Here is an 18,760-nt window from a genome sequence, read left to right as displayed (position 1 = left end):
GATTTCGAACTTGTTAGGCCCCGTTTGTTTGAGCATGGGTCCCAAAAACAGATTTCTAAATTGTGAAAGATGGTTCCCACATATTGTGGGTTGGGTTGACAAGAAAAAGGAAGGGAAAAAAAATAGTGGAATATATAATTTTTCGTGAGATTGAATTTGGCGTGAGAAAGAGAGAGTGGAAATGGGATGAAATTGAATGAAAAATAGAGGATATATGAGGAGGAAAGAGATAGACACAATATCAAAATTTTCATAAATAATGTCAAATTATAGACAACAATAATTACATTTAATGAACTTATCTGGCAAGTTTTCCATTCCACTAATCCAAATACTCATATTTGTAGTTTGTTGGAAACAATTACGAGTTTTCCACTCATTTTTATCTTTTCCATTTTTTTCCGTAAAACAAAAAGAACCTTAAAGATAAGATTAAAAAATGGAGAAAAGAGGAAATACTTCCTTTGCTTTGATCTGATATAGATTTTAATCAAATATACTTGTTGAATTAATTCAAAATAATAAATTTGTGTTGATCAAGCTTTTGAGTAATAAAGTAATTTTCCTTAGAGCGGACAGACGAGCATTTGAATTTGGAGATTATACGTGCTCCCTCACAAAACAAAGCCTGCGTATAATGATTGAGAATAGGAATACTGCTAGGGGAAGATTAGTCATTGATAGTCCTACTCTTGCACCAAAAAAAAAAGTCCTACTTACCCGTTGTAAAAAATAATAAAAAATAAATAAAATAAATAAAAATATGAAGCGGAGGAAGAATGGATCATCATGTTCATCTTTTAGGTGTCAACATCTATTCCACTTCTTGCCATTTAAGGTGAAAAGGGGTAGATATAGGGTTTAGATTCTCTACTCATATGGGATCCTCTCCACATGGGTAGTTACCAACGAAATACAATCTCGCTTACATGGGTAGAGGATCTGGACTCGTTTGTATGACCTAGCCAGCCTAAAGATCATAATTTACAAGATTTTCAACCCTAACCAAACTGTTTTTTTTTTTTGGTGAAACCCTAACCCAATTGGTTACGGCAACATCAACAATAAAAAAGGGCAATCAAAACTTCCATTATAATTTTTTTTTTCCATAGAAAACTTTCATTATAGATCCGATGCTCAAAAAAGATAGAGAAAATTATAGTGACCTCCCCTGGAGATTCTGACAATATCATCATACTCCCAACTGAAAAAAATATTGCAATCGTCCCATTTTTAGACTAACATGTAATTTTCACCTAAGCATGTAATTAGTGTGTGTTTTTCTGAAAATCCACAGCTTAAGCCCGGATATTTCTGGGAGGGCTTCATGCTAGCTCTGGTCTTTTGGGCAGAACATGTGCCCTAATAAGGCAATGACAATTAATTTTATTTTTTTAAACCGGACTAGTTCTTGACCCATTTGATTATGACTTGAACCTAAAAAGAGGCCGGTTGTAATTTTTTTTTCCCCCTTATCCAATCACCATTTTGGTTAGTTTTTCACAATCCTTGGGGCTTACCTGTCCACAACACCCCACCCAAGAGAAGGAAAAAAAAAAAGCACCATGGGTAACCCTGAATTAGTGACTGGTTTATTTTGATTTTGCAAGAATGCATCAAAACCCATCTAGATGATAACTAGTATGCAGGATTTTCTGATTTTCTATTTAAAAAGAAAATAAAAAATTGCTTATCGAAATCGAACCAAACAGTTTAAGCAACCGATAAATCGTTTACCAGTCGATCCATTTACTGTTTTAAAAAGTGAAGCCATTTATAAAACGGTGTGATTTGGTTTTGAACTAATTAAACTTGATTAGAACCAATATACTATCAAATCGATTATAAACCTAGTATATATATATATATATATGGATTAAAACCTAGATAGTCCTAGCATTCTTTATACTTTCTCTTGTATTTTATATTGGATTTGCACTATTTAAATTAAATTAAAATGTTATTCTTTCTTAAGTCACAACTGGTTTGATTCCACCAGCATCATATTCTTTATTGGTTCAAAAATAGGTTGGTTCCCAATTAGAAACTGATAACTCTAATACGTAACAAACCAAAATCAAAACCCGTCATTAGAAATTTTTTTACCCTGTCATAGATTTTGGGTATACTATTTACCATACCCAGTCTTTTCTTTATATGTAGAATTTTTTTTTTTTTTTTTTGGTTTTTTTTTTTGGGATAAGATGATCTTGGCTTTTCACATGTAATTTTGTTGAAACAATGGAGGACGACTCGCACAGATTGGGAGAGATCTAGAGAGAGAGAGAGAGAGGAATAACTATTTTCATTACATCTCTAAGAAGAACTACACCATCTATCACACCAAAAAACGAAGAAGAACTAGAACTCCTTGTTCAAACTGAATACATACAGATCATCAACTAATACTGGGATAAAGATTTTCATTGCGTTTGAGAAGAACTACGCCTACACCTTCTACCACTCAAAAAAAGATCAAGGTAGGTGAATTGATGATCCCAGCACGAAGAACGCTAGGTGGGAGAATCTTAAGCAGCTAGGTGCATTGATGATCTAATCATCAAGAACGTTCCATATGCATTGAGGCAGAAGGGTTGTAACTGAGATTTATGTCTTGTGATTTGATATCTGTACATGGCGGCTTCAGAGTTCAGACTGCAATTGAAATTGAAATAAGCAAGACACAATATTAGAGAAAATTTTAAATAACTATATATGTCAGATTAAAGTGAAACTGTGGAATGGGTTAATCTTTGTTTTTACTTTTCTCACTTTTCATGGAGTGATACAGCAAAGAACGATATCCTCGCTCCTCAAACCACTTGCCGAGACCAAAAACTGCTCAATCTTAAATGAGGAGGAAGATGATGATGATGATAGGGATTTGGCTTTCTCTTTCTCTGAAGTCGTCCCAGAAAGTGGTGATATCATCTCTGATCTTCTCCGTGCATCGGTTGCGGCCTTTTCCTCTCTTCTCCGGCTAATAATATACTCTTCTGTGATATACATATCCATGACTGACTACTATGGCCTTGTAGATAGAAAGAGAGAGAGAGAAGCAAAAAGAAGACGAGAAGGAGACGGAAGAACAGAATTGAAGAAAAGATTAGAAGAATAAGAAGAAATTGAATATTGGTGCTGGTTAATTAAAGAAGATCGATCAGTTCTTCAGGTTTATGAACGGGAAGTATTAGACAAAGCCACCTTTATATAGAGGATAGGATCGAGGTTGTCTTGGAGCTTAAGTCATCATAAAGCTCGAAAACAAGAAATTAATTAAGGAAAGCCACGCCATGCCAATTAGCTACTGCTACTAATACCGTTTTGGTTTCCATTTTGACAGTATTGCTGGGTATCTGTGAGGACTTCAGATCCACTTCGGCATAACCTTTCAAATTAATAAAACTTCTATATTTAAGTAAGATCTCAACTTCTGTATTGAGTTTTTTCAACTTGTTAGATTCATGTATTCTACGGATTTAGTTTCTAATTTTAAAACATGTCTCAACATATTCTTCCTCGCAAGGGGACGCGGCGGAGGGATCAGCATTAATTAACTATATATACATGGAGAGAGAGAGAGAGAGAGAGAATTTCACACGTGGTGATTACAAAGTGCTCAACTCAACCTCTATCCATAATCTATCTATCCAATTGTTTTTCTTTTTCGAGAGTTGGCTCACCATGCTGACTCGAAAATTAATTGTCTTTCCAAATTTGGATTTTCGAGAAAGGCCAGACCTAATAGTGAACAAATTAAGAAGACGAGAGGAATATTAGGAAGAATATTGGGAGATGGGGTTTAATTACTATTTTACCTAATAAAGGATAAAACAGGAAATAAGTATGAATTAACGTTTCAGCCTTGAATATTGGAATCGACACGCTTCATCTAAGGGTCCTAATTACTAAAATTTTATCCCAAGGGGATGAGGTAAAATGTTATTACTACCGAAAATAGAATGCAGTGAAAAAATTAAATTCGGATCTAATTGGTTAGTATCGATTTTGATGACCGATCATCAATACAGATCTTTTTAACCCTGATACATATGTATGGTTTAAGGATAAAATCATAATAAAATTTGATTGAAAAAAAATAATAATAAAGTATGCAAAGGGGCTGGATAATGTGGAAGTTCATATTGGAGAAGAAGTATGGGAAGAGTAGGAGGACAACGGCGAGGGAAGCTACTACCTCTCATGACATGTCTAAAGGAGAGGCACTAAGGCACAAGCGTGATGAGAGGAATCAATTCAAGCCTAGAGACAAGTGATTCCTATGTGATGAGCTACATTGGTTTAGGGATTACCCCAGGAGGAAAACTCTCAGTGCCCTATTGGAGGAAGAGGGCCAAGAGGAAGAGCCACCTTGCATGGGATCCCCAATGCAGCGTGGTGCCACCAGAGCCAAGATAGAGGTCAAGGCCCTTAACTCTCAAAAGGGGTTGATGTGTGCAAAAGTGCACATCAATGGGAAGCCTAAGTTCATTCTTCTCAAACTCACTATTGTGTTCACTTCTTCTCTTCCCAAGTCCCTTAAGGAGGGTGGTTAGGCTGACTTAGTGCTAGTGAGAGTGCTAAGAGCTGACACGGTCTCTTAGAAAGGTCTAAGGCCGTGACAGTTGTGGTATCAGAGTTTCGGTTGCAAGGGAGCCAAGCTTGTGGGATAGGAGACAGGCGAGTTAAAACTGTGGAATAGAGACCAACATCTACACAAGTAAGCAAAGAAGGAGCGAAGGCAAGTCCATCAACTTTTGCTTTGCTATGGGGCCTCGCTTAGCTCGAGGGGAGCAAGTATTGGCCGAGGCAAAGTGGTGCCTCAATGTTGCGGAGTAAAGTGGGGAGGAGCTCAAAGGCCATGTGGAGCTCAGGGAGGAGCTTGATGGCCAGATGGGGGAGCTCAAGGGGTCCCTACAAGGTGCTCTCAACACCATAGTAAGTAACCAAGAGGAGATGGTTGCCATATAGATTGATTTTAGAACAATATCAACTTTGACCGATCTATGATTGTTCCCGAATCTTAAAACCTTACTCCCATGAGTTGAAGTAGATCAAGTGGTGGCCACAATGTAATGCCACCGCCCTTTATTTCTACAGTCCTACTAAAGATTCTCCGCTTAACAAAGGGATGAATGGTCTACTGAGCCGGTGATCGTTTTAGCTCATCATATCGGATTTTGTATCAGTTGTATCCATCTGTATTGTTTCCTTCAGTCCATGTCGTAATGTCGGTGTAGTATCCTTCAGGTATCAGTATATCAATGTTGGCCTATATCGATACAATCAAATTTCGATATGGATCGAGCCCACCTAACCTGGGTTTTAATTGGTACAGGTGCATAACTTGCAAAATTGAACCAAAATTGACTTTCTAGTTGGGTCATCTCAATTGGTAACAGTAGGTTCAACCCAGAATGGAGATCAATCCAAATTGATCAGAAATGACTGAAACAAATAATAGAAAACCCTAGAATTGATCCACCAACAGATCTGAAAACCCAACGATCTGGCAAGAAAATAACCTTAGAATGAATTAAACCACTTTTCGGCCAATCAGTATTGGTATTTGTAAGATTTGGATCCTCTCTAGCGCACAGGTTCTCTGACTGGAGGTTCTGGATCAACCCAATACTGCCAAAAGTTTTTAAAACTTCTACCATTCATATTCTTTTTTGGGTGAAGTTCAGACCATCACAAATCTATGAACGGTGTGCATAGATACAGCATATCATAGAGTTCAACTTTATAGATGGATTCAACCAAAGCCCCTTTTTAAGTGAAGGATTTTGCTGAATTTTTCCAAACTTTTGATTCCTACCCATTTTGTTCAGTTATCATATTGATCTGATTTCTTATTACAATTCTTCTGATTAGGTAATAAATTTGCCATGTGTTCATGGGAAGAGAGGGAGCAAGAGATTAATTGAGCAGCTCAAATGGCTGATGTTCTCCTTACATGCCATAAAGACAGTCTAGTAATGACAAGCAGAGATATCATTATAGGAAAATGTAGGCCCTTTTGTATTTTAAAGATATCCTATCGAATATTTAAGCCATGGAATTCCAAAAAGTATTCACAAAAACGTTTCTTTATTTTAACTAATATCCAATTGCTTTGGGTATTAATTAAAATATGGATAAAGAAAGTTACATGACACAGAACAACCTTGCCTCCACCATTAGTAATTGGAAAGAGAACTAATCAACTCAAAATAAAATAATCAAAAGATATATGCACAATAAATAAAGTTGAGAAGGAAAATCACCCATCATGACAAGTATCGATATTGAAAAATATGTATATGTTCAATTAATTGGAGATGAGCCGAATCCTCTTTCGTCTGCATGCAATTTCAAATTCAACTGGTGATGTGCAAATCTTTTAACTTAACAATTATAGAGAAGCACGAGATAGACACAAAAAATTGAGAGGAAAAAAAAAACCCCGAAATCACCCAATACAAAGGGGGGAGAGGTGAGAGGGGAGAGGGGAGAGGGGAGAAATGAAAGGAGTAAAGAACAGAGAGATGGATGGAGTGAAGTGAGAGCACAGAAGAGAGTAGGGGGAATGAATCAAAGATGTGTGGGATCCATTCAGAATTTGTTTCTCTCATGTGAGACTCACAATCACAGAGAACTACGCTTGGATTTCCTCTCCCGTGACTACTTTATCGCCTTTAATCCACCAACGTTCCCCAATGCTGTTCTCCTCGTCCAAGACAAGTAAACCGTTCAGGTTTCGAATGTTGATAAGATCCTTATTTAACCTGGGACAGTTTAGCACCGTCACGGATCCTATAAGGGGGCAATTCAAGATGTGGTTGTTGCACACGTGATGTAGAGCTGGAAGGTCTCCTAGATATAAAGTCAACAGTCTTGGGAAGGGTGAGATGGTGATGACTCTATTAGAATTAGAAGGGGAAGAATTCCTCCCTTCCAAGTACTCCTCCTCCTCGCCAGCCTCTTCAATTATTTCTTCTATTCTCTCACAATTGCTAACTGCAAGTCTATCCAAGTTGTTTAACAAGCGTAGCATTCCCTTGGTGAAGACAATCTTCAAACTATTGCATCGATCTATTAATATATGAGTTAGTTGACTAAAGCATATCCTTTTCAATCTCGGCAATCTTCTTAGTTTTAAACTCCTGATCCGGTGGTAGGACTCATACCCATTAAAATCTACCTCCAAATCTTTGCTACGGTTTGATCCATTATCAAACACTACCTCCTCCAAATCTTTACAGTTTTCTAATACAGTTATTACATCACCAATACGCATGCATGTCATACCCTGGCAATCCTTGATTCTCAAGTCCCGTAGATTTTGGGATTCATGATTGAGAGCTTTTAGAGCTGCTTGTTTTACAAATATGCAACGTTTCAGCTCCAATTCCTTAATCTTTTTGGCCAAAGGTTTGAACCAATCAGAAATAATGATATCTTCGAACCCAATGGAAAGAGATGTTAAATTGGTTATGTAGGACAACTCTTCCACATCAAGAAAAATAATGGTATACCCATCCCTTTTTCCATCTTGATCATCATCATCACTGTTCATCCTCCATTTTATTTTTCTTGCTCCCAGCATTTTCAATTCCTCCAATCTATGCAACCGAGATATTAGCCCCACTGGAATAGAAACTGTGGAATGTACCACATCCAAGTATCTTAAATTACTTAAACCTCCCATGCATTGATCAGATGATCCAAGGATTTGTTGGTCTAATCCAATACACCAATTCAAATCTAAAACTTGGAGCTGTCGGAGCATTCCCAGTGCAGGCAATGATGTCAAGCTGTGACAATCCTGTAACCTAAGCACCCGAAGATTCACCAAACATGACAAGGAATTTGGTAGAGATTCCAATATACTGTGGGAAAGATCAAGTATGGTAAGACGATCCATGTTTTGCAAGAAATTTGTTGGGGGAATAACAATGCAGATCTCAGTCTGCCTCAATAGCAAATTGATTAGATTTGGACACCTCTCTCCCAACTCCGGAAACTTCTCTATCTGAGTATACATGAACGAAATCCTTCTTGTATTCAGCCACTCAAGAGCCCGTGGTGCCTCTTTAACTGATTCACCACTTCTTGTTAAGAACTTGGGAGGGCTACTATCAAACTGGGAATTCGCAGATGTAATCCAAAGTGCAAGCTCTCGTATCACATCATGCATCTTCACACAATTTTCATGCCTTCCACGTTCCAACATGCAAGCAATTTTCAAGCCTCTTATCAGAGCCTCACCTTTATTCCTGGCAGCTGTCAAACTACCTAATTTATCTACTAATCCCTCTTCAACCAAAAAATTTAACATCTCATCTTCACCTATGTCATAGTCTTCAGGAAAAGAAGCAAAATAAAGAAATAGACTCCTCAGCATATCGTTTTCCAATCTATCAAAACTGAATTTTAAAGGAACAAATACTTCTTCCTTCATACCTCGGATCTCTGTGGCTGATTGCTCAATTTCCCTTACTGCATTTGCCCACTCCCCGACCCCAACTTGGTTTGCCATTGCACGGGCGACAGTGACAATTGCGAGAGAGAGACCCTTACATCTTCCAACAATTTTTTCGGCAAAACACTTTATACCATCGGCAGCAACATGTTCACCAGCTACATCAAAAAAGAGGTTCCATGATTCAGCTTCTGATAAGGGATGCATTTTTATGGTTTTTCTAGCACCCATATCAGTGCAGGTATCTTTACTCCAGCTTGTCACAAGAATCTTGCTCCCTTTGTGGGTTCGGGGGTGAGGGATTCCTATATCCTCCAGCTTTAACTTGCACCACACATCATCAAAAATTAAGAGAAATTTCTTCTTCTTTAATTCTTTCAACAATGCATTAACCCTATTATCGTTTAATCCGTGGCGGTCACCGATTTCGTTTTGAATGCTTTGTACATTGGGAGTGGCAGATACTGTGACCATTATCACAATCTCAAATGGTATCTTCAATCCTCTGGCCATATCTTTTTCAAAGTGATTGTTTACTTCTCTAGCCAGGGTAGTTTTACCCACTCCCCCCATTCCATATACTCCAATGATGCCAAAACGTGGATCAGGATCATGTATGCAATCAAGCATCTGCTGCAGCTTGCGTTGGGTTGATGGCTGGTTCTCTATTATTGGCTCGGTTGGGATCTCTATCACAGGCTTTGGAGAAGGAGCCCCACTCAACGCTCCAGAGATGTCTTTCACTATCATTTTAATCAACTTGTCTTCGTTCCTGCAATAGGAACCCACAATAGAATGGTATGAAACGAAAATAGCCGATAAAATTAGCCAAAATTACATAGCTCAAGTTAAGATAAATACAATAGGAAAGTTGCCTAAGATTCCAAGAATTGTGAATTGCATAGCTGAAACTGAGACAACATATGGAACATAACTATATCTCCCATACATAAGAATATGAGTAATCAGCTACAACAATAAAGCTTCTAGTTTGAGTACAAATTTATGCACCTAATATAAAAACCAAAATCACAATTTTTTTTTTTTTAATGTAAGAAAATAAATACGGACAGTGTATAAGACTTATCTGAAGTATGTTGTAGTATTATATGATAAAATATATTTGTATCAGATGATGAAGAAATTCACAGCACTGTAATAATTGTTCTTCTTGAATCGAAAACAAATGAAATTGGAATCAAGTCGTATCAGAATGACACTATTCTTATATTATCCTTAAGGTTTATGAACATCTCTAATTGTGCAATTGGGTTGATCGTGTTTATACCTCCATGATAAAATTATATACTCTCTAATCACATAAAATGCACCTCTAAATGAAATTACACAGGAAACTCCAAAGGCTATACTCATTATTATGACACTCAGAATATTGGGTAAACACAAAAACTCCAACATCTGATTATACAGAGACTAGGAAGAATATAATACAAAGACTCAAACTATCAGGGCAATTAGCGTCCCACTCGAACTCAACCTCTAGAGTCATCCTCATACTCAACAACCTCTCCTACATTGTAGGCATTTTCAGTGAGCACAAACTCTAGAGACTACTTGCAGTCCAATACTACCTCATGAGATAGCAGAGTTGGAATAGGATCCCACATGTGATCATAGAGTTTGTCTATAACTCAATAATTGTAATCTCTATATAAGAGCACCATTGTACACTCATTAATGTTAATGCCAATATACAATTTCAACACAAACAAACAGAAGCACCTCGTGTTATAAATGCCTTATCAAAATTTTAGACCGTTTATAAGTATATAAGACAATATACCTTTACATGTATGTATATATCCATATAATAGTGTTTAGACACATTTGTATGTGTACATGGACGCTTATGCACGTACAAATATATCTGTGTACGTGCATAAGCGTCCCTGTACACATACAAATGTGTCTAAACACTAGTATATGGATATAAACTCATACTCACACCCCACACCCATACCCAAACCCCAGCCACAACTAGACTCCAAACGCCGAAGAATTTTTTAAAACTTTGACAAGCATAAAACCCAACAGTAAATACCAAAATTACAATTTCTACCAAAAAAGAAAAAAATACCACAATTACAGTTTCACGTCTATTGGAAACCAAAGCCACAATTTCGTCTCCATGGCCCATTAAAGAAGTTGGAAGCCATCCTTTGACTATACCTATGTCTTCGATGAGGCATTTTTGTTTAGATAATTTTTTTATGGATATATTGGCCAAGTCATCATATATTATTCATTTAATGGATATTAGCCCAATTAAATTTTTCCATGTGGATGTATAAAGCTTCAAAAATTACAAAATTACACTTTTGCCATCCCTGAGGCAACTTTGATTTAACCTTTAAAATGTATGTGTTAAAGACCTAAAATAGTGAACCACATATTGGAGATGGAACAACATATTTAACATGTGACTAACCTACAGAATGACGTGTCATCCCAAATTGGTTTAATAAATTTGTTTTAAATGTTACTACAGTTACAACTAATATTATGATAATATTTTCTTTTTTTTTTTTGGTAAAAATATTATGATACTATTAGTACTACTAATAAATATCGTATTCTTTAACTAAAATTAATTGATTCAGATACTATTACAATTAACGTATGTGGGTCTAAATGGGCTATGGACCCAATAGATTGAACCGACAAATGAGCTAAAGGGTAAACCTTGTTAAGCCCAACCCTGGTTCTGTTTAAGAAACAGTCTAGGCCACGCCTTTTTGTAAGTAATCTTTGCTTATGGTTCCTACTGTCAGAAAAAGACCTTTAAGAGTGGTGGGCTTTCAGGCTAAGGATGCCGCTTTGTGCCCTTTTTTATTCAAATTACTCTGAAGTATAATACTATGATCAGGAAAATTCTTGATTAACCTCGACCAACTATGTCTTTACTTATAAGAGGCCAAAATCTTGATATTTAGCTCGTCCATGCATATGAGAGAGAGAGAGAGAGAGAGAGAGAGAGAGGTAATTTAAGTTCCACTTTTGGTGCTGGCGAAAAGGCTCCTCAAAGCCACCTTTTTAATGCCGTATGTCCGATCCTCTGACACCCATGAGGAAATTACCCTTTGACCCAGCTTTTCTCAACATTTCATTATCAAGGAAAGTTCTTCAAGGCATCTTGTTAGAGAAGCATAGTTCCTCGATATCAGTAAGAGTTTGAGTTCCACTCTGTCTCGGACATTATCACCTCCTATGCTAGCCTATCTTCTCTTATTTTGTAGGAGTCCCACTGATTGCCAATATCTACATCCTATTAAGACTCTTGCCTCACTAGAGTTCCATATGATATTAAACCCTATCCTCTCACAGAGTTTGTCTTCTAATATAACTACTCCTATTAGATCTCCTTATCAGATAGAGTTTCCAATCATGTGGATTCCTATCTAGGCCATATATATAGACCACTAGGTTGTAATCTTCTCAAGTCAAGCAATACAATGTAGTTCCAATACTTAACACTCGAGAATAGTATAATTGCGCATCTTGATTCTTCGATTCCTTTCAAGATCACCTCAGATATCTGCTCTCCTGTTTTTTAAGTTCTCTGCATCATTCTTAAATGTTTTGATGTTGACCCTCTCCAGGGAAGCGTAGAGCTTATTTACGAAATTGTTCCCTTCTTCTTGTTATTCGTAACTCAATATTGCAACGTAATTCCATCCAGAAGCAGAAGTGGACGAAGAGATAATAGTGTGGCTTGCCATCAATCTTAAGCAAAGTCGGACAACTAATTTAATCACAGAATTCTCTTCTTCTCTTCTTATAATTCACTTCTGTTTTCAATTATTCAAATCTCTCTCTCTCTCTCTCTCTCTCTCCAGTTGTATTTGGTCCGGTGAAATCATTGTTTATCATTGAATGGGGAAAATAATTAATATTAAAATCAAAGGATGACTAATATTGAAATCACAAAATGAACTTTACTATCAAATCATTCATTTAATTGTAAAACTAATTTTGTTTTGTTTTGTTTTTTGTTTTTTGTTTTTTGTTTTTTGTTTTTTTAACCAAGGTGTCCGAGCCAGCACAGCAATCCATCATCATGATCTCTACGTAAATCATAAATGCATAGATGGGAACCTAGAATCGTACACCTATCCACACAATCCCCAATTTGCCCTAACCATCTGAGCAAACCGTGGATGAGTTAATTTTATATAATGAACAAAGAAATCAATGGAATGGAAGAATTGTTACAAATCATTTTCTTTATCCATAACATCGTATTCATTAATTTATAACAAGAAATTTCTCACTAATATTAAAATCAATGGATAATCAATTCATTTATTTGTAACCTTATATTCAATAAATTGGGCCTTACTTAATTTTTTTTTTTTATAAATTAGTTTATTTAATTATTTAATCCTCTATCAATTATGATGTGCTTTGAAAGGGGGAAAGAAAAAACAAATGCCGAGTGAAAGGATAACATTAATTGATGTTGTTTTTCGTGTACAATGTGAATTATGAAACGATGAAATAAAAAAACATATTTAATTCCCTAACGGCCAAAACTGTCAATTTTCAAAATCAATATCAAATCTTATTTTCTTCGATTCAATTAGGTTTTAGACCTTTGCTTTAGCAGGAAGATTTATTTCGTATTTTTAACCAGCTAAATCCCACCTCTTTTCTCTTTAAACTCCTCTCTGTTTCTTAATAAAAAATTCCTAAAAAACAATCTAGTCTAGATAATTAAACTTATCTTATTGATCTATCTAACTACCACATGGAAAAATTAAATTTATCGAACTGTTAGATAGATAGTGGACGATCTAGATAGGTCACCTATAAAATTCCAAACTCAAATTCAACCACATTTTCTCTTACTATTTTGGCTTTCATCTCTATGTAAGCCTTTACAGGCATACGCTACTCCGATCATTACTATACACTCTACTTGGTCTTTTGGATTTTCATAGCTCTGTTTACCACTTGACATATTCTCTTTTAGTCATAACTTGACATGTAAGTAAGTCTTCATGGGCTATATCCATACAAAATTCTGAATCCCATTCAACATGCCACTTAGCATATTCTTAGGGATCTTGACCCTCTCCAGCATGTGCCCAGGTGCACCCAACCCGAGGATGCTCACTACACTCCGTCTCATGTTAGAGAAGATCTGGGTGCTATTTTGGGCATTCATATATTTTTTTCCCCTTCTACTATAAAATATTACACAAGAGATTCTCATAGATTTTAAAAGAAAATAAAATAAAATGTAGATTACCACATACTGACTCTTGAATCAACTTAGGCACTGTTTGACAACGTTCCGTTTATGATGTTTTTGCATTTTCTTGTACCCAAAAAACGGAGAAACAATCTAAAAAACGTTCGATAAAGTTGTTCCGTTTCACCCGTTTCAAGAAACATAAATCAAAATTTATGCCTATTTACAATTCTAGAAACGACTTTGACAAAACAAGTCGGACTTGTTTCGGCGTTTCTAGAAAAGAATTTGAGAGAAAAAAAGACTGTTGTGCCTGATAAATTTCTCAACTATTTAAACCTAAAAAGAGGCAACCGAACCCTCTCTCCCTTTTGGGCATCCGATGATACTATTGGGTTTTTTAATAGCATTATGTCTGCAAAAAAAGTTTTGGAAAATAGGTTTATCAAACACCAAAAAATCCGTTTTTGTTTCTAAAAACTTGAAAAGTCGTTTTTGTTGTTTCTAGACACAGAAACAGTAGAAACGTTATCAAACGGTGCCTTAGGCATTGTTTCATAATGTTTTTACTGTTTTTGTGTTTAGAAACAACAAAAACGATTTTTCATGTTTTTGGGAACAAAAAAAGATATTTTGGTGTTTTATTAACGAGTTTCCTTTTAATCGATTTTTGATCAGGCATTTTCCCAATATTTTGGCTTCAACTTGTTTATTAATTCACATTTCTTGTATCATAAATTGCCATAAATTTCTATTTATGTTTCTAAAAATGAGTGGAACGAAACAAATTTATCTAACGCTTTTAAAAACGTTTTTTCTATTTATCAGTACAAAAAAATGCGGAAAGATGTTTCTAGGAATATTATCAAACTGTGTCTTAATCTTAAAAAAAAAAAAAAATGAAGGAGAGGGGTGGTTCACTAGAGGAAATAATTACCCAAAATCTTTGAAGCTCCATCCCGAGAGTTGAGCAGCTACTCTCAAGGCTGACCTCCACCGTTCCACCATCTCTCGGCTGAAGTGTTTTTCATGCTCATCAAAAGGCTCTCCAAAGCCACCCTTCTGGTTCTCTACGTCCAATGGATTGACACCCGAAAGAAAAACTGGAAAAACCTTTTGTCCATGCTTTTCCCAGCGTTCCATAATCCAAGCGAGTTCTTCTAGGCACCATCTGGAATTAGCATAGTTCCTTGAAAATATGATAATGGAAAACCTTGATTTCTTGATTGCCTTTTTGAGCGCATCAGAGATGAGCTCTCCTTTTTTCAGTTTCTCATCATCCTTGAATGTCTTGATCCCTTCCTTATCTAGAGCAGCATAGAGATGAGATGTAAAGTTATTCCGTGTGTCTTTTCCTCTAAAGCTCAAGAATACATTCCATTGAAAGGTGGACGATGAGGATGAAGAAGCGGCGGCCATCAATCTGCAATAGAGCTGTAGAACTTTGCAGTGAAGAAAGTGTGAAAGTTGAATGGAGAAAGGCTGGGAGATGGCGGACACCGTACCACGTCTCCTAACCCATTATTTGAAGTTTTTTCTTTTTCTGGGTAAAAATAATTAAAGACTTTTTGTTGCTTTCTTATATCCACACAAAGTCAAGAAGACGATTTGGTACGAGAGAGATAAAATGTAATATCCTAGTCAATAAAAGTTAAAAGACTGCTGATCTCACTTTTTATGACAAGTACTTAAAATAAAGGTGAAAATGGAATTTCATCCCCAATTAAATTCACACGTATACAATGAAAATGAAAGAAAGGGGCAATCAAACTGATACCCTCACACTTGATTTAAGAAAATTTGTAAAGCAAAGATGAAAAAAAAAAAAAGCATTTTCCCAAAGGCACTATTATCATCACTCTATGTTTCAAGTTCCATTTTTCTTTAGCTTTCCTTAAAACGTTCAAAAATACCTGTCAGAAATTGACCCATTTAATAAGAGAGAAACAAAATCTCTATAGATAACTTTCGTAATTCTATTGAAGAATGACAATGCGAGTTTTCTTTTCTACATGGATAAGTTCAGGGAGGCCGGCGTCAATGTCAAGCCAAGAGCCCCCACGGCCCCACCCACCACCTTAGCATATGACTTCTTCACCACTTCAATCGGTTCAGAACCCTGAAACTACTTTAAACTCCGTGTTCTCCTCCACACCAAGAGGAGGAATTCCTCCAATGATATCTCATGAGGCCAAATATGTCCTCATCCTCAACACGGCTGAAGCGTATATATTGACCTACCATCCCAGTCTCTCCATAAGCCGACCTACCACCTCGGTCCCTCCATAGGCTTACTTGCAATCTCGGTCTTTTCATAGGGCGACCTGCCACCTCGGTCCCTCCACAGGACGACCTGCCACCTTGGTCTCTCCACAGGCCAACCTGCCACCTCGGTCTCTCCATAGGCTGACCTACCACCTCGGTCCCTCCACAAACCGACCTGCCACCTCGACTCGACACAATCAAATAAGGTGCCCAGAAACGTACTCATGCCCACTCCTACATTCAAAGGACGTGACCCTTAATTATAGGGGCAGGAGCCAATCCACTCACATCACCAAGGTGTCCACACCTCTCACGGCTTGTGCCTTCAGGATAAGAGAGAAATGTTCCCAGAATATGCCCTGAAATTTAGAATATTCCCAGAATCGTAGAGCCATTCTCCTTAAAGACTTCATGGCAATCAGGATTCTCCACAAGCGTTCCTCTTTCTCCCTCCATCAGTAGCTTATAAATACCAAGGTAAGCCTCCATCATGGGGGATCGATCACTTCTTTACTGAAAACTCTCTTAAGTATCTGCTGTGGAAAGATCTGACTTAGGCATCAGAGAGTCCCCCGTCGGGTGAGCCTGGCTCTCCCTTGTCTTCTCTTTTGTGCAGATCTGGTAGAGCATCAGGAGCTATAAGGAAGATCGGTTGGTCAATTTTTACCGCATCAGATTGGTGTCTTCCATGGGAATACTACTACAAAAAGCCACTCGAACCAATGCAACTTAGAAATGAGAATATCGTTTCCTCCACCACGACACGAGTAAGAGCATCTCGTGGTTTGCTACCTGAACAAGTAGAGGAACCATACCCACCTCAAATGGTTGATCAGGAGAATGCCCCAACAGTAGAGGGGCCCTTACCGAGACCTTTATAAGTTTAGGCAGATGTAGAGGTTACTCCAGGAGAGGGAGGGCAGCGCGATCGAAACCCTTCATCCTAGATGACCCACCCGATCGTAGAAGAACAGATCTAGAGTCTACAGTTGCAGGTGTTGGCAACTAACAACCTGGTGGGGGACTTCATATGCCAGTTCAACTCGGCACTTCCTGTCCCCGCACAAGCTCTGCTCAGCTGCCCAGGCTAGCTCCAGATAGGCGACCTCAAGATGAAACACCTGATAACAACGTCGCCCCTCAATTTACAGCAAGGAGGGGGCTTGTTAGGGCATCATGAACAATTTGTTCAGTTCCACCTCGATCTCCCACCGAGAGACGTCAGCAGGAGCCTTCACCTACCCAGAACGGGAGGGCGCACCATTCAACCTGGGATCAAAGGCCTAAGAGACGAGATGCCCATAGATCTCCTCCCAGGATAGGACACCAGAACTTGCCACCCAAGCCAGATAAAGGTACGCATCAGCATAGAGAAGACCGACCTGACAGGCATCAAGATCATGGAAGAAGCCCCAGGCAAGCTGAACGTGAATGCCTCTCCTTGGGCCGACGAGCTGAGGAGAGAAGGGACAACCTGGAATGGTGCATCCAGCATCTCATTGAGCAGATTAAAGGAATGCAGAGGCAGAGGCAACCGACTAACATAACAGTGACCTCATCCCATAACTCACTATCCGATGAGCTAATAGATGTCGAGCTACCCTCAAATTTTGTTGTGTCCGTCTTTAACACATACGACGGCACCACGGACCCCTACAATCATCTCTTGTATTATAGTTCAGCCATGACAGTCCATGGGAGATAGGATGCAACCCTCTGTCGAGCCTTTGCAGCTTCACTAAAGGGTGTCGCACTGGTGTGGATGTCAAACCTGAGGCCTTGGTCCATCCACAACTATGAAGAACTGACGAGAGCGTTCCTTGCTCATTTTAAGGCTAGTATGAAGTAGAAGCAGACCTCACAGAGCGTGATGAATATGAGATAGAGGTTCGGGGAGACTATATAGGATTTCCTTACCCGATTTACCAAGGTGACACTGGAGGTGAAAAATCTACCAGAATGAGTAGCATATAGCTGGACTTGCCAGATACAATGCCCGAGTTGCTCAGAAGGTGCAACCAATATACCAATATGGAAGAGGTCCTAGCCACCAGGGGATAGTCGATAAGAATGAGCTACTAGAGAGAGAGAAGAAGAGACCAGCAAAGCCTAGGGATGACTCCAGTGAGCCAAAGAAGAATAGGGCAGATCGACCACTTGACACAGTCGAGCCTGAGTTGTATGAGCTCGATCGCTCATGGACGAATTTGCTTCTGGAGATCCAAGATCAGAAATACTTTCGTTGGCCTAGACTAATGACAGCTAAGCTAGAAGAGAGGAACCCCAACTGGTACTACCGATACCATCAGGACCATAGACATAGCATTGGAGATTGTAAATCCCTGAAAAGGAAAATTAGTGAGCTCATTAAGGCAAGGTACCTTACACAAGTACTTGTTAAGGCAGGGTACCTTAACAAGTACTCACGCACGGTTCGTGTGTATCACAAAACTGCCCGTCAAGACCCTCAAGTCAGATCCACCCATCACGTTCTCAAACAAGGACCTGAAAGTACTAAACTGGCCTCATAATGACACTGTCGTAATCCGGTTGGGGGTGGCTAACCACCCTTTCCACAGGGTGCTAGTGGACATAGGAGAATCCATCGACCTTATATCCTAAGAAGCCTTCATGAAGCTAGGGCTTGGCACCATAGCTTTAAAGCTGGGCCATGGGCCCCTGTACAGATTTTTTAGCACACCTGCATAGCTAGAAGGGGTAGTTGACCTGCCAGTAATCATCGGTCAGTGAGCTCAAATGGCCACCACCATGGTCTCATTCATGGTTGTCAAGATTACCTCACCCTACAATGC

At 38.3% G+C, this 18,760-nt stretch overlaps 1 protein-coding gene across 1 annotated transcript; it reads right to left on the bottom strand.

Moving 5' to 3' along the window:
• Positions 1–6,640: 6,640 nt before the first annotated feature.
• Positions 6,641–15,101, bottom strand: LOC122092366 (disease resistance protein RPS5-like). The gene is made up of 2 exons (XM_042662678.1): positions 14,620–15,101; positions 6,641–9,239 (listed from the first exon to the last, which is right to left on the bottom strand). Exons 1-2 carry the CDS (start codon positions 15,099–15,101, stop codon positions 6,641–6,643), a joined length of 3,081 nt encoding a protein of 1,026 aa, XP_042518612.1.
• Positions 15,102–18,760: the final 3,659 nt, after the last annotated feature.

Source organism: Macadamia integrifolia, chromosome 10 (assembly GCF_013358625.1).
Source record: "Macadamia integrifolia cultivar HAES 741 chromosome 10, SCU_Mint_v3, whole genome shotgun sequence".
NCBI classification, from domain to species: Eukaryota; Viridiplantae; Streptophyta; class Magnoliopsida; order Proteales; family Proteaceae; genus Macadamia; species Macadamia integrifolia.
Note: the sequence above shows the minus strand (reverse complement) of the source record. Positions and strands in the feature narration are given on the sequence as shown.